Here is a 16009-nt window from a genome sequence, read left to right as displayed (position 1 = left end):
ATGGCAACTCATATTCTTTAATCATCCCAATTACAGATGATCTAATGCTCTCCTCTGGGCTCCATGGGTATCAGACATATACACAGTACATATACATATGAAATAAATAATCTTTGAAGACATATCTGGAAACATATTTAATGGAATTATATTCCCCAAACTGTTCTGTTTGTAGGATGGATATGGAAAAAGCAACAGCAAAATAGTTGAGAAACAGGTATGATATATTTTTTTAATATATGCCTCAGTAGATCCAGGTCCAGGCACACATGATTTCAATGAGGTTCTAGTTCAATTTACCATTAACTCTCTACTCCTTACTTCTAAAATTTTTCTTTATTTTGGTTCAAGTCTGAGTGTAGCATGCAGGAAAATTCCATGGATTCTTCTGAATTTCCCTCAAACTAGAGAGATTGAGGATAGGCAGGAAGTTTGTCTTTCTAGATTCCACTTGTCTTATGAGCCTCACTGTATTTTGAAAAGCATCAATACAATCAGGTGCTGCCTTCACACAACTATCCTTCCCTACTCTGGTCTAGCTGACCTTCAGTATCTCAGGCTCAGTACCAGATGCAAAGACCATGATTTGTAGGGACTCCCGAGGAATCACAGTAGTTATATGGGGTGAACTCCTCATAATGTATCTCTAACTTCTTCATTCATGATGGCTCTGCTTCTCTAAGTTTCACAAGGGAATTTTGTTCTTTGCTTTTCTAGATGCCTTGACTGAGGTATGTGCTATTATCAGCTTAAAGAGAAACTAATACTCTAAATATTTCTGGTGCAAAGTTCCCAAGTAAAGATAAATACTACACATGGGTCTCTGTGGTTTTTGTTTTTTTGCTAAATTCTTTCAGAAACAAAGTATTAAAAGAAAGCCAGTTACCAAGGCAGTTAATAAATTGCATAATTTGAGGTTTTACTTAGAAACACACTTCTGAGCAGACCACAGACGAAGGAGTCATGGTTTGGACATTCTGGCCCGGGTGTGCAGGTGTTCTCATCAGGGCTCCTTGAGAGATGCTATGCTCAAGGAGCTCCAGTTTTTGTTCAGCTTGTGCTATCTTTTCAAACACTGTGAGTCTGTTCCCAGAGTGCACAGAAATACTTCCCTGAATCTTCCACCTGTGAGGCTGAAATGACAAGGCTGATGGACTTGGCTGATTTCTTGAAGGTGACAGAGTAGCGGTTGCTCTTCTCAGTCTGAGTAGAAGAAGACATTTGGCGAAGAAGAAAAATCATTTCTCCACTAAGAAGCTGCTTGTACCAATAAAGATAGTATAAGCCCCGACTTGTCTCATATGAACAGTCTATGGTGACTTTTTCCCCCTCCTGCGTGCTTACGGTTGATTGGAGTTGAGTCACTTCCTGGCCCAAATTGGATCCTGCAGAACAATTGAAAGAAAGAAAAAAGTTTATTCTGTGAGAGTTTGAATAAAACACTAGAATTCAGTACCTTGAGACATAAGACAACCCTAACTGAAGATATATGTTGCTTGTTTTTTCCTAGTTCCTGTTCTCCATCATGTCAATGTGAACTGCCATATTCCAGGGGAATGCTTCCTGCTTAATGTACTTAACTATATGTGAAACATACATACCAGAGAAGGTCAAGACCACCAACATAGAGAGCAGGCTATGGAGAGGCATGGGGTGCATGTCTCTGTGTTTCCTGGACCTTAGACCAGTGTTAAGTGTTTCAGTGCTTGACACTGCTCATGCACTGGTTCAGTTTCCTACATCTCCGGAAGCAGGAAATGAGGTTTTGTATGATCATAGGCCACAAGTTCCATGTACAGAGAGAAAGAGTGTAGCTCACCACAGAGTTTTACTTGCTTCCTGTCTTTCCTGGTTATTAAAAGAGGCAGTGCTTAAAAGCAAGAGTGGGAAAACTCATCCCGGCTGAGGGTGAAGCTATTTTGCACACATAGTTGTAATTCAGTGAAAATATTTGGGTGACAGTCTCAGGGGAACAATTCTTCAACTAGGGTTATCTCTTCCTGAGTATCTCTAGTTTGCATCAATTTGACAAAAATTAATTAGAGCAGCCACCACTGTTGGCTAGTGTAGTCTCACAGACAACTCCTGTTGAACATTATAGAACATTAAAAATGTCCTTGATTTCCCTCCAGAATTTGATACTAACCACCTATTGCTGAAGATATCACATATCTCCATCATAGAGTATTCACAAAGTAAAATAATACTGGCCTGGAAACATAATCCCTACAGGATGGCTTCCATATTGCTGGCATGTGTTATGTATACTACCAGGGGAGAAAAGCAATCATTTGTCTCAGTCAGCTGTGAACACTGTGAGCCATAATAAGAACTGGCCTGCAAAGATACACCCACCTTTACAGGAGTTGCACAAAAATCTTTTTAGTAACTACCAGGTCTCTGATAATACTCCAGAAGATGAAACCCATACCTGACACCATTATTAAGTCAAGATGATTAACATTGTGTCTCATATCAGTCAATATGCAGAGAATAAGAGGCAGTGGAATTGCTGGCCCTAATGGGATATCTATTTCACATAGCTGATTCCTCATCCCAAAGTTCAGGGATCAGTGGGGAAGAAAAAGCAGAATGAATGTTGGAGTCAGCAGTGGTGAAGAACTACTAGGAAATGATGTCTTCTGGATCCAGCAGGGCAGCTGCACATATGAAGCCACAGTTTTGTGGTTGTTTTTACAAGACCTGTGCAAGCTTAAGTCAGACAAAACCATGGCATAGTAAGGCAAGGTGAGCATCAATACACCAAGTACACTTGACCTTGTAGCCATCTGTTCAGGCCCAGAACATTCGAGTTTTACTGCAAATATTAATAAGATATATCAAGACACATAATGAATATAATATCCCACTATGGTATAAGGTCAGAAAAAAGCAAAACATAGATAATAGGTACTCCATTAACTTAAGAGAACTTAACTTTCATTATAATTGTTCACATTTCCATGGTGTGCATGATCTTACAAATGATAGTTTTGTATTAATTGAAATTTCATAATATCTTTATAAAATAAAACCAGATCAACTTAAAGTATCTAAAAATATTCCCATGGAAAAGAAAGTAGAAGTTAATAGGATGATCTACTCTGGAAAGGCTTTCATATGGGTGAGAGAGGACAGAAAACATTCTGCAACCTGCCCAGGATACACATCTTCAGGAATGCAGCATTTTGGCTGCTCTCATCTTGAAATTTGAAAAAAGCATTTTATATATTCCTCATATGTAATTTCATAGATGAAATACAAATATTAAAATCAGTTTGGCTTCATATGTTGATATCAACAAGGTATCAAATCATCAAGTGAAAGTGGAGAATAAATAAAAAAGCTTATGCTAAAACAGAGAGCCTCTCTTCTATAGATAATAGGAGTTATGAGACCATGAGGAAGCTACAGCACAGAGAGGATCGTGTTGCATATTGTGACATCATCACAGGTCCAATCACAGTCCAACAGCAGGAAATGGTCCATGTTCCACAAAGTCTCCAGAAAGACTGAGGATGTAGTTCAGTCAGTAGAGTGCACCTCCAAGGTACTGGTTTGGATGCCAGCATATATAAATTGTCCATGGTACACACATCTGTAATTCTAGCATTTGAGGTTAGAGGCAAGAAGATCAGAAATGGAAAGACATTTTAACTATTAAGGGAGAGAGAGAGGGAGAGAGAGAGAGAGAGAGAATAAAATTCTATCTGAACAGATTATACTTCATTATCCTAGGATTTTTTTTTTTGGTTTCTTTTTTTAACACCTCAGGGTCTTCTCATTTTTCTTTACTTCTTTTAGATATACTACATCCATAATCTTGGAGAATACATTTCAAAATGCCCTTCAACCTCAAATCATAAATATTGCTGAACCACACACATGTTATGTTTTCTCCTGTATCCTAAGCTTTAACCGTTTTACTGAAATGAAGCACATGCGCCTTTTCTTTTGCATATCTAAGTTGCTTCACCACACAGCACTATGATATCGGAAGAGTTATTCTGATAACTCAGAAGACTGCTCAGAGAGAAAAGACCGCAAGTTCATGGACAGCCATGAGATGCTGGAAAAACACGCACACAAATACTGGTGGGAATCTTAGATACTACCAGGAAGAACAGGTGGCTTAAAATGAACAGCCTACTTATTTATGAATTTTTTATTTGATATTAAATGTCAAATGATTGAGAACTGAAAAAGTTAAACTAGGATGAGGTCGAGGTTCTGTGTATTCACTGGGAGCCTTACTGCCTACGACTGTGCAGTGCTCAGGTGTCTTTCATGACACACACTGTTCTAATCTTCATTCTGAAAACCATCATTCAAGAACAGAAAACTGAAGCCTACCAAGGACACCTGTGTGTCTAGACAAGATAATGAAGAGGAGGGTGTGGACACTGCTTCCCGATCCAGTCAAAGAAGATCCCGATGAAGGAAAGAAAATTGAACTGGCTTCAAACCATGAGTGGAAGTGGATAGAACACCTAACATAATTCTAGGCTCAGGTTATATCAGTGTGACTGGAGATTGAACCAAGTGTGGCTGACAACCTTTAGATGTATTAGAGAAGTCAATGTGGCCCAGACCTTCAAGGATAGCAAGCATCTTCATAGATGCTTATTTGTCAACATTATGAACTCAAGACAAACATATAATATAGGCAAATATAGGCTAGATAGATTCAAGCATTTATTCTCTAATGAAACTTAAGCAACATAAAATATGATTTACTTATCTAAACAATAATCTATAGCTTATCGAGGAGTATGTGGAGGAACAGCAGCCCTCATCTGCCCTGAAGCAGCACTGTCCCTCTGTGGACAAATAAGAAGGGCTTCACACTCAACATTTTCCTGAGCTTAGAAACCCACATTTTGAAGAAAAAAGGCATGGAATCTTTCTCTGGTGTAATATTTTTGATATGGAAACTATGTCTATGTTGAGGTCAACTATAGCATAGTTTTTTCCATGTGTCCTCATGGTGCCCTATCTTTCTATTGTGCCTAAAACTACTTCATTCTGGAGAATGAGAGAAGCCATTCACAAGAAAAAGTTGATAATAATGCTCATTATTTACAATAAAGTTTATAAAATAGGCAAAATATGACGAGTCATATTTTATTGACCCCTTAAATAGACTGTACACATGGTAATTATTAAACCATAAAGTTTATTATTCTTTCACTCACTTTTAATCATTTTTTTCAATTATAATATAGTCTTATCAATCCCTCATTCCAAAACTTCCTATATTCCATTCCTTTCTCTTTCAACTTTATGGCCTCTTCTTTCTTTAATGGTTGTTACACATGCATGTACAAACATATTTTTTCCTAAATATAAATAAAATCCATTAATCTATATAATGTTACATGTATGTATGTTTTCAGGGCTGGCCAGTAAGTACTGGATAACCAATTGGTACACCCTTCCCTGGAAATGACTATGTCTTCAACTATCAGAATTCCCTAGCTGCCAGTAGCTCATGAGCTAGAACTGATGCTTTGTGCTCTTTCTACATGAACCTTAACATGTTTATTGCTGTCCTTTTTGGCTCATGTTTAGAGAGCCATGTTGGTGAGTCTTCATGTGTGTGGCTTCTGTCATTCTGAGGAGACACGATTTCACAACCAACTCTCTGATCCTCTGGCTCTTATCTCTTTCTTCCCCTCTCCTTCAGTGTTTTCTGATTCTTCAGGACAAGAATTATATTGTAGACCTATCTGTAATGACTGGACTCCACTACTCTGCACTGTTACTCATTGTGTTTCTTACAATGGTCTCCAACTGCTACTAAAGTCATAGATCGTGGGGGAGAGCCTACAACCACCACTTACTAATCCAGCACAGTCACTAACTACATCCAAATCATTTGTCCTTACCACATACTCATTCTTTTGCACAGGATCTGCTCACTTGGCCTATTATGGAATGAGTCATTTATTTTCTTTTATTGAGTTGTAAGACTTTTTAGATACTCTCTTTAAGCCTAGTTGAACAAGATATGTTTGAGCATTTTCTCATAATTGATGTTCTCTTTATTTTCTTAAAGACATTGAGAGTCCTGTTTGGAAAACCTCTAAGGAATTATGAATAAAGTTAAATATATAAAATGGTAACTTAAAAATAAATAATTAGAAGATTCAATACCTTCAATATCCTCAACGTCTACTATAAACTCAATAAAATTGCACTATTTTTTTTAACTGATGAATTGAATGGAGACCTGCCCACTGTGGGTGGCACCATTCTGTGCAAAAGTGGCATGGATCATATTAGGAAGCTAGTAAAGTGTGAGCCTGTGAGGGAGTTAGCAACAGAGTTTCCCTAGGGTTTCTGTTTGAATCCCCTGTATGAGTTCCCACCGTGATTGCCAATAATGATGGACTATGGCCTGGAAGTAAAAGCTAAATAAATCTTTTCACCTTCTAAGTTGCCTTTTCTCAGAGAGTTTTAGCACAGCAACAAAAAGGAAGCTAGAACATCCAGCTGTCTGGACATTCTGTATCTTCGATGACTTGATGTTCTTGCTGTTGCTGCAGTTTGTTTTGTCCACATAACCCTGACCCTCTCCACAGCAGGTTAGCCGATATTGGTTCAGTCCTTTGATCAGTTTCTCTATTAGTTCTAAGATGGACATTTATGCATCAGAAAGGAGCGTATATTGAGAATTTAAAGAGCTAAATCCTTAATTTACATGGCCAAAGCTTACTTGAGGTTAAAACTCAAAACTCTGCCTATACCAAACAAAGACATTAAATCAAACAGATGTTCTCTTTTGTGGAATTCTGATATCTTATAACAGAGGAAGGCCACACCCACCCAGCTGAAGGTTTGTGTACTGGCTGCAGGTGTGTGGGGAGCACTGTGGATCCACAGCACAAAAATAAGTGCCTGAGTCTGTGGTCTGAGAGGAGGAAATGTACAAAGAGCTGCGGCGTTCCTGAGTGACTGTTGTGGACTTCAGTCTTCCACTCTGCTTTGTTCCAGAAGGATTAAAGAGCAGGCTGATGAGGTGTCCCCCAGGACTTTGATAAAACCACTGCATTTGCTTTGCACTAGTGGAAAAGTTGCACTGGAGCTCTGCACTCTCTCCCTCCTGCAGAATCAAGGACTCAGGACTCTGCTTCACTTGTTGCCCTTTCACCCCTGATTAGAAACAGAGAAAGAGACACAGGTGGAGGTCACTGAACATCCACAGAATCTTGAACATTTCCCCATCTCCTTTGAGAAGGTGTGAGCTTTGCAGGACCCCTGAGCTGCTTCCCCACCCCTTTATGTGTTGAACAGAATTCTCTCTGTCCTCTAAACATGGACAGCCAGACTCACAGCAAATCTGGGTGCACAGCAATCCTAGCAGAGAGCACAGCAGCCTCCTCATGGTGCTTATCTGGATGCTGGAGACAGAAGCAAGTAACCAACCCCTGGACTGTGGTGTCAGGATCATTGTTGAAGTGCCCCTCCTCCTGCAACAAGTGAGCCCCACCCAGGAACCTTGCCATGCCAGAACTACTGAGTTCCCTCCTTGTCTTCTCAGACTGAAGCTCCTCCCACACCAGATCTGGCTGAGAGTCTAGGTAGAGCAGAGTGGGAGGGGATGTGGCATATTTTGAGAAGACCCTGAATTTATAGGCATTGTGATTGACCTGTGAGGAAAAGGAGAATTTTTTTTTCCTTCTAAAGAGAAACAATTAACTGGAGAACATTTAAAATGAAACAGCTAAACAATCATGTCAGGAAAGAGTTGCATGTTCTGAGTAAAGAATTTTTACTGGCCGGGCTGTTGTGGTGCACACCCCTAATCTCAGCATACTACAGGCAGAAGCAAGTGGAGCTCTGTGAGTTCGAGGCTAGCCTGGTCTACAAAGTGAGTTTCAGGAAAGTCATGATTACACAGGGAAATCCTTTCTTAAAACACTACCCCTGCCTGGAAAAAAAAAAAACTTTATTAAGCAAGGAGAGAGGAATTCCAATCATGCAAAGTAAAAACCATCTGTTTTTAATGATTTACTAATCTTGAAATAGATAAAATATGCATTGTGCCAAATACATCATTATAAAATTATCTCTTGCACTCTATGAGACTGGAACTTTTGTTGGACCCCTGCATAAGAATTATTAACATACCTTAAGATTCCTTAAGACTTAAGGCTGATATCCTAGCATGTACTCAGTATTTAACCTGCGTTTAAGAGAGCAGTGTAACAACCAATGTTACTTGTCTTGGGTTCCCCTGTAATCAAGTTTTACAACCTAAGTGAATGCACAGCCTTAATCCTAAATTCTGTACACTTCCATGCTCCTGACCCAGGGTAAAGCATATGTGTATGTATGTTATGGTAATAATTTCTAGAAACAGCAAACATAGGTTGAAATCAATCTTATAAAATAATATCTGGTATAAATGTTAAAGGCAGCATATAGAGATTATTTAATGATGTTTGTTTGCTTGTTATCTGAGCCATTTGGTGCGAGTCAGAGTCAATGACTTATTCCTTTGTAAACGCTATTAAAGATTTATGTAAGCTCTTTTCATTTCTCTCTTCATCTTCTTCCATTCCTTCCCCATGCGATGATGATTTCTGTGCTGTTCAATAAATATAGATCAGAGCTCTTTGTTGGAGACAAACCTACACAGACACAGAACAAACAACACAAGACAGCATTCAGGGGGACACAGATTTAGACTCATACAACAGACAGATACAGACGTAGAACTATGGAAGTCAAGGAAAGGGAGAAACAGAATTCAAATACAGGCTTGGTCTTAAATTAAACCAAAAGGAGTGTTTTTTAACTTCTTTTTCTTCAGGTGACACTGAAACATTTTGGGCACTCCGAGGCTACTATTAATGCATTCATACAAATGTAATGTTTATTTTAATAGACACTCCCATTATAACAAAAGTTTGTGATATAATTGTTTGATTGTTAAATAACCACATAAGAAGGAAGTGGATTGGAGAAGTTAAGGTAGGCGTACTGCATGCAGAGTGACAGGGGCAGCGGAGCTGCTGTGCTTTTGCATATGGAGAATGCAGGGGACAACACACTTGAGTTCATAACATTAGAGGAATACATTTTGAAAGATTCACCATAAAGATGACTGCTTGAGAAATGAGCCAACTTTATGCCATCTCAGCCCACCACTGTCTCAAATGGTGTTGATGCAACTAATGTTCCCCGGTTTGAATAGAATCCTGAAGGGTAATTGAGGTTGAATTTTGACTTGGGTAAAAATGCTGTCCTTCAGGAATCTGATCTTTCCTTTGCAAAATGAGAAACAAGAGCATGGCAACTCAGATCTATTCTGTAGGAATGTAGCATTTTCCAAGATTCCACTTGGAATTTACGGAATGTGGCAACTCCCTGAGAGTGTCTGATGTTGGGACCCTGGTCTCTTACTCCGTAGTTTCAGGTGGTTTATGTCCAGCTCTGCACTTGTGACTCGGGGCAGAGGAGCACCCAGCTACCTCAGTCCCATAGTGAGAGGATCCTTGGGTAGAAGGAGTTTCCGTCCTTCTCACACTCAGTTTGAATGTCTGTCATAACTGAGACAGACTGACTTCCTGGTGTGAGCTTCAGGAGGCACTGGAGATGCAGATGAGGGTGTTGTACTTTCAGGAAAATACCCTAAGGGACAAGGAATGAGTAGCTGCTGCCCCTCAGCTCTAGAACAGCTGCAGCAGACCATCAGGCTGGGGCACCAACTGGGCTCTGCATCCTCCTGTAGCATCAGTACTGTGTGATGGAGCTCAGCTGAAAGGAGGTCTCTTGTCAGAGTGAAACAGCACAGTGTTCTTTCTTGTGATGAGACGCTAAAGCAGAGTGACAGTGAGCAGCAGGGCTGCGCTGAGCCTCAGGATGCACAGCAAGGTCACCGAGGGGAACGAGAAGCAGCTCACTCTTCCTGGAGATTCCTGGGAAGTGAATACAGCCTGGGGAGTGGAGAGGTAGACAGTGGGATTTAGAAACCTTCTTCACAGCAACCTTGATTGAACTATTGGAATAGTAAGTCTTGGTTGGTAATAGGCCTGTGGCTGGTGTCTGAGAGTCTTTCTGTTACTATCTAATATATGTTCAGTCAAACAAATATTTAAATGTAAAGAAATTAGGTTTTTGTGTCTTTGATCTAATCTGCATAAAGGCCCTTTCCCTGTTAGAGAGCAGTGCCCCCTTGGGGCCAAACATAAACACAATTTCACAGTTTCAATGTGCTGCTTTCTCAAGTCATTGCCTTTCCTGTTCTTCTAGAATTGATTAGCAAAGCTTGATCATATTGTGCTGAGCATGACCCATGCTTTCTAAGGCATGAAATTTGTGACCTCTACAAAAAGAAGAGTATAAAAAATAAACAAAAAATGGACACAAACTGTTTTAGTTAGGCTGAAGAAGCAAGCTCCACTGGAAGCAGAAGCCAGGAGCAAATCCAGTCCCGGGAGCTACCCGGGAGCTAACCGAGTAACAGTTACCTATCAGTGAGGCAACTTTGTGTCAAAGGAAGAAAACAAAGGACAGAATCCTTTTCAGACAGATCAGAGTGCACAGTGTAGTAGCAATGAGCAGTGAGAGCAGAGAAAAAAAAAAAACTCGAAGCAGTGTTATACTCAGTAATATACGGAAAGGAGTTACAGATTCCAACACCAGAAACTGAAAATGAATGAACAAGACTTAGAGTTAAGGCATGAAAAAACAAATAGTTGTAATGTAAAACAGCTTTAGTTAAAGGCTGTGAAATCTTGCTGGCTAAACATATGTGTACTACAAAGTGACCATGGATTGCATGAGAAAGTTTAATCTAATCATTCATCCAGGCCAGATACAAAATATGTTTATGGTATCTTTATCATCACCTGGAAAATGACAATTGTAACTGAGGGGTATTTGGTGAAGAACAGTCTTTAAAATGTTTTACTTTTTGAATGTAAGTTAAAACTCAAGAGGTCATAGGCCCTACTGGGAATTACATTGTCATTTTGCTAAATGGTCATGTCAAACTACCTTCTATGTGTGTGTGTGTGTATACTCACAGCCTCCACTTCGGTTGGAGTATGTGTCTCAGGAAATTTCTATAATGAAAGATTTTTATAATGTTTTATTTCAAAATGCTTTTAATGTTAGTAATCCATCCCACTTTCCTTCTTCCACCCACTTACCTGAAAATTCCATTTTTCTTAATAGTTGAATTATATCCCACTATGTAAATTACCATATTTTCACAATTCGCTCATCAGTTGATGGGTATATAAATTATTTCCAATTCCTCGTGATTATGAATAGAGAATTAATGAACACAGAAGAACAAATATCCCTGTAGATATAGACTCGATTAAATTCTAAAGAGTGATACAGCTAGATCTTGTGGGAACTATGTCAGCATTTGGAGGAACCTCCACACTGATTTCCATATTGTTTGTACCTATTTGCATTCACATCAGCAATGAGTAAGTTTTCTCCCTCATGTCATCCTTTTAGCTGGTGTCTTGGACCTCTGTTCTTACAATCCCTCCTGCTCCATTTGTATGGTGTTCCCTGGCCTTAGGTGTAGCAATAGCATTGTAGATGTATTAACTGGCATTAGAGACTTCAAAGATGTTTATTTTCTGCATTTTTTTACCAGTTCTCAAACACTACAGTAGTTTCTATCTGCTTCAAAATGAAATTTCTTTCATTAGGACTGAGACGTACACTTATATGTGTATATAATTACATGTATTTAGAATATAATTAGAAGCTGAATTGATTTAGGAAAGTGGCCACAGTAGGTTCTCTAGGGTCTATGACCTTTTCAGATGTAGGTGATTAACTAGGTTTATAGTACTGGGCCTAGTATCCTTCCTAATGAGTGGACTATATGTCCAACATGATATATATCCATTTTACCAGGGTGAAAGTGCTACTACTGCACCATGGTAGATATCCTGCCATTGAGGACATTGTTTTGGTTCATAGTCTTTAAGACTCAGTAGGATTATTTATTACTTGTATCCCTTGGAATCTTGAATATACTATGAGAACTTGTTCTTAAATGAGATCATTTCTAGGTAAATTCCTCCAAGCCCTGTGTCTGAAGGATGTGGTACTCTTAGCGAAAGAGTCTTACTTTCAAATTCTATGAGCCAAACAAGGGTAATGGAAATAGCCTGTTTTGTTTGGAAAAGACTCTTGAAACCCCTTACTAGAAACTTGAAGGGAAGTTTTCATGCCTGGCACTGGGGCTATTATTAGATTTAGCCTTAACTTTAGGTCCATCAAACACTCATCTTGAGATTCTGTTCTGTGCTGTGCCATTTGAAGTAGATTTCAGGAGTTCAGAAATGCAGATTAACATTCTATTTTAGTCCCTAACCAGTAAGACAGAGTGTACTCATTTTTAAGCAGATAGACCAGTCACTGTGCTATGATCATTACAAATTCTATGAGTTTATTGGTTTTCTAAATTCTTCTCTCATATACTACATTCCTACAGCAGTCCCATTCCTTTTCCCCCATAAAAGTTACCCCCCACCTCCCTTTCCCCAAGATCCACCCCCATTTGTCCTTCCTCAGAAAAGAGCAGCCCTCCCAGGGACATCAACCAAACATGGCACAACAAACTACAGTAAGCCCAGACACATACCATTACAACAAGGCTGGATGAGGAAAATTGTCCCATAAGCAGGCAAAGGAGTCAGAGACAACTCCCACTCCCACTGTTACAGATGCTACAAGGACACTAAGTTCCTCAGCCATAACATATGCAGAGGGTCAGATCCCTATAGGCTCCCTGACTTCTGCAGGCCTGTATGAGATCCAGATAGTCAATTGTGTGGGCTGTGCTCTTGTGGTGTCCCTGACCACTCTGATTCCTCTGGTCATTTCTTCCCCTCCTCTGCAGGACTCCCCAAACTCCCCCCAATATTTGGCTGTGGGGCTCTTCATCTGCTCCCATAAGCTGCTAAGTGAAGACTCTCTGATCCCTTTGATGATCATTCTGCTAGATTCCATCCAGTTCAAGATATGTACATTTTTGCAGTTCTTTGTGTACACAAACATGAAACTTTTTTTGAGAGACCTCATTGCCTTTTATTTCAGATCATTCTTCCTTTATAGAGAAATAAATATGAGTACTAGAGCATGTTACTCTAAATCAGTATTTTGAGATGGATCAAAACCTTGGCCTTTCCTTTTCCATATTTCACAGAATTATCAGAGAACCCTAATTATCAGAGTACTCTAATCCCAGATGAGGGACTACACCATGTGCTTAGAATTTAAGTGAAGTGCAATGGAGGATGAGAAAGGACACGAAAGGGAAAGGATTTCTCAAAAGAGTCTTTCATGATCAGATGGCCTCCTACATGGCATGCAGGAAAGAGAAGAAGCTGCTCTCAGGCCATCATCTTGAGAGAGCCAAGAGCTCTATTTCCTGAGCAGCTGCACAAAGTGAAGACTGTTGGGGAGTTGTTGCATTAGGAGCGGCAGGGCTGCGTCCCCGGCACCCGGCCGCCCGCATGGCTAGGTTATGCCCCGAAATAATTACATGGAAACTGTATTTTTTTTAAACACTGCCTGGCCCGTTATCTGTAGCCTCTTATTGGCTAGCTCTTACATATTGTTCTAACCCATTTCTAATATTCTGTGTAGGCCACGAGGTGGCTTACCAGGGAGGATCTTAACCTGCCTCTGTCTGGAGTGGGAGAATCATGGCGACTCCTGACTAAGCTTCTTTCTCCCAGCATTCTCTTCTGTTTACTCCACCCACCTTTGGGTTGGCCTATCAAGGGGCCTAGGCAGTTTCTTTATTAATAAGAAATCACTCCCACATCAGGGAGTGTGAAGGTTACAGTGATAATGGCCCTCATAGGATCTGAATGTTTGGTTCCCCGTTGGTGGACTGTGTAGGAAGGGTCAGTAAGTGTGGCCTCATCAGAGGAGGTGTCACTTGTGGTGGCTTGGAAATCTCAAAGCCCAAGCTGGGCCCAGTCTTCCCCTCTCTCAGCCTATTGCTTATGATCAGAAAGAAGCACTCACCTACTCTTCCATGCTTTCCTGCCTGCTGCTATGCTCGCCACCATGATGGTCATGGACTCACCCTCTGAAACTGTATTCAAGACCTCAATTACATGATTTCTTCTGTAAGTTGCCTTGGAGATGGTTATCTCTACAGCAAAAGAACAGTAACTGAGACTGGAAGTCAGGTTGAACTCTCTGTAACATGGACCAGGTAGAGGAAGAATCTAAGTAACTTGTGGAGTGAGACTGAAGGAGATTTTCAAAGATTAGAGTCTATGTTCTTCATTTGGTCATAAATTTGCAGGCTAGTAACAAAATATTGTAAGAGAAGATCTATCACTAAGTTTTATAAGACATCTTGGTAGAGATAAATCCTGTCAGAATTTTTCAGGAGATGTTTTCTGTGAGAGATCCTCCACTTAGGGAGAGAACAGTATTTCTGGGGATCAAAGCCCAAGTTGTCTCTGGCAATGACTTCCATCCTGTCCTTTCATAGAAGCCACAGATTCCAAGTTTTCTAGGAATTTGATCAGAAATTTGTTGCTGCATTTCAGGAGGCTGAGCAAACCCCATTTAGAGACATACACAGCCCTCCTTCACAGGGCCACTCCCTTCAGCCCTCCTGTACCGTTGGTTTGTGTGCAGCTTCCCCTGCAGTCTCCCTCACTGTGTCACTCAGAGCACAGTAGTACAGGGCAGAGTCCCACAGCTGCACCGAGGACTTCTGCAGGTGGAAGGAGCTGTTGCTCTTATGGAGAGTGGCATGGAACCCTTGGTGCTCTGTCCTCTTGTTGTCTGTAGCACTCCACAGGAGTAGCTGAGGGGCTTTGTTGGGATATTGCACATACCACAAAGGGAAAGAAGTTGAGTAAGTAGTCTGATAGGTGCAGTTCAGCATCACAGGTGACCCCTCTGTGACAGTAACCAGGCCTTCTGTCTGGGTCACTGAGTCTCCATTGCTCATCCCTGAAAATAAATAATAAATAAATAAATAAGAAGAAATCACTTTTTATGTAAGAAAGTAGGTACAAGCTTCCATAGTTGTAAGAAAATGCCATCATCAGCACTTAGGGTAAATGTAACTTACTGAGCATTAACAGGAGCACCAGGACAGAGCAGGTGTCAGGAAGCATGTTCATAGAAGTCAAGGACACTTGGTTCTTGAGTTCACCAAACTCACAGGCAAGTCTCCTCAGGACCTTACTGAAACTCATAAACAAAGACTTCCTTCTGCACAGTAACAGTCTGTGATGCAAAACCACCACCTGGATGAGACATTAACTCCACCTGAAGAGGCATCGTCTGCTGATTTCTGTTCAAACCACACCACAGATGTCTGCACAACACATGGTGTATGAACTTCTAACCTCACCCAAAGGAGGCAGGTCTCGAGTCCCCAGTGGGTGTGTGAAATCATCGGTGTTACTGAACTATGTGTACCCTTTGGTATTTAGTGTGATGAATATACATAAAATAAGACACACACACATACCTACACATTTGTGATAAAATTTATCTACTTTTTCTCATTTTATTAGTTCTTAGAATATATTATGCAATTAATTTTGATCATGCACACCTGCTCCCTTCAAGCCTGCCAGACCCATCCACTCTTCACGAAACCCAGTTTCGTCCACCCATTTAAAAAATAAAACGCATCAAAGTTCGCATTATAGGATGTGCTACCCATATACACTTGGAAGTGTGGTCTTCACTGGAGGGTGGTATATGCACTAGGAGATTTACCTTTAGAGAAACCTGAGTTTCTTTCCCAGCAGCTACCAACTTCACAAAGCTTCTTAGCTAAGGTAGGAATGAGCACCTTTACTTCTTGATCAAATTTTGTCTGGCCTGGTCATTTGCAAAATGTATGTGTGCTGCAAGTTTCTGTGAGTTCATGTGTGCAGTTGCCCTGCTGTGTCCAGAAAACACATTTCCTTGTAGTCATCCCCCACATTTGGCTCTGACATTTTTTTCATCCCCTCTTCCTCAGTGACCTCTGACCTTG

At 40.4% G+C, this 16009-nt stretch overlaps 2 gene segments (V, D, J or C); both read right to left on the bottom strand.

Annotated features, from left to right (window-relative positions):
* Positions 1 to 1068: 1068 nt before the first annotated feature.
* Positions 1069 to 1667, bottom strand: LOC126509646 (T cell receptor delta variable 1-like). The segment is given in 2 exon segments: positions 1069 to 1385; positions 1602 to 1667. Coding segments are annotated over 2 exon segments (375 nt in total).
* A 12947-nt stretch (positions 1668 to 14614) lies between these two features.
* On the bottom strand, positions 14615 to 15182 carry LOC126509699 (T-cell receptor alpha chain V region CTL-F3-like). The segment is given in 2 exon segments: positions 14615 to 14967; positions 15089 to 15182. Coding segments are annotated over 2 exon segments (405 nt in total).
* Between the last annotated feature and the right edge of the window lie 827 nt (positions 15183 to 16009).

This window comes from Alexandromys fortis, unplaced genomic scaffold, assembly GCF_014885135.2.
Source record: "Alexandromys fortis isolate MF-2015 unplaced genomic scaffold, M_Fortis_MF-2015_v1.1 scaffold_87, whole genome shotgun sequence".
Lineage (NCBI taxonomy): Eukaryota > Metazoa > Chordata > Mammalia > Rodentia > Cricetidae > Alexandromys > Alexandromys fortis.
Note: the sequence above shows the minus strand (reverse complement) of the source record. Positions and strands in the feature narration are given on the sequence as shown.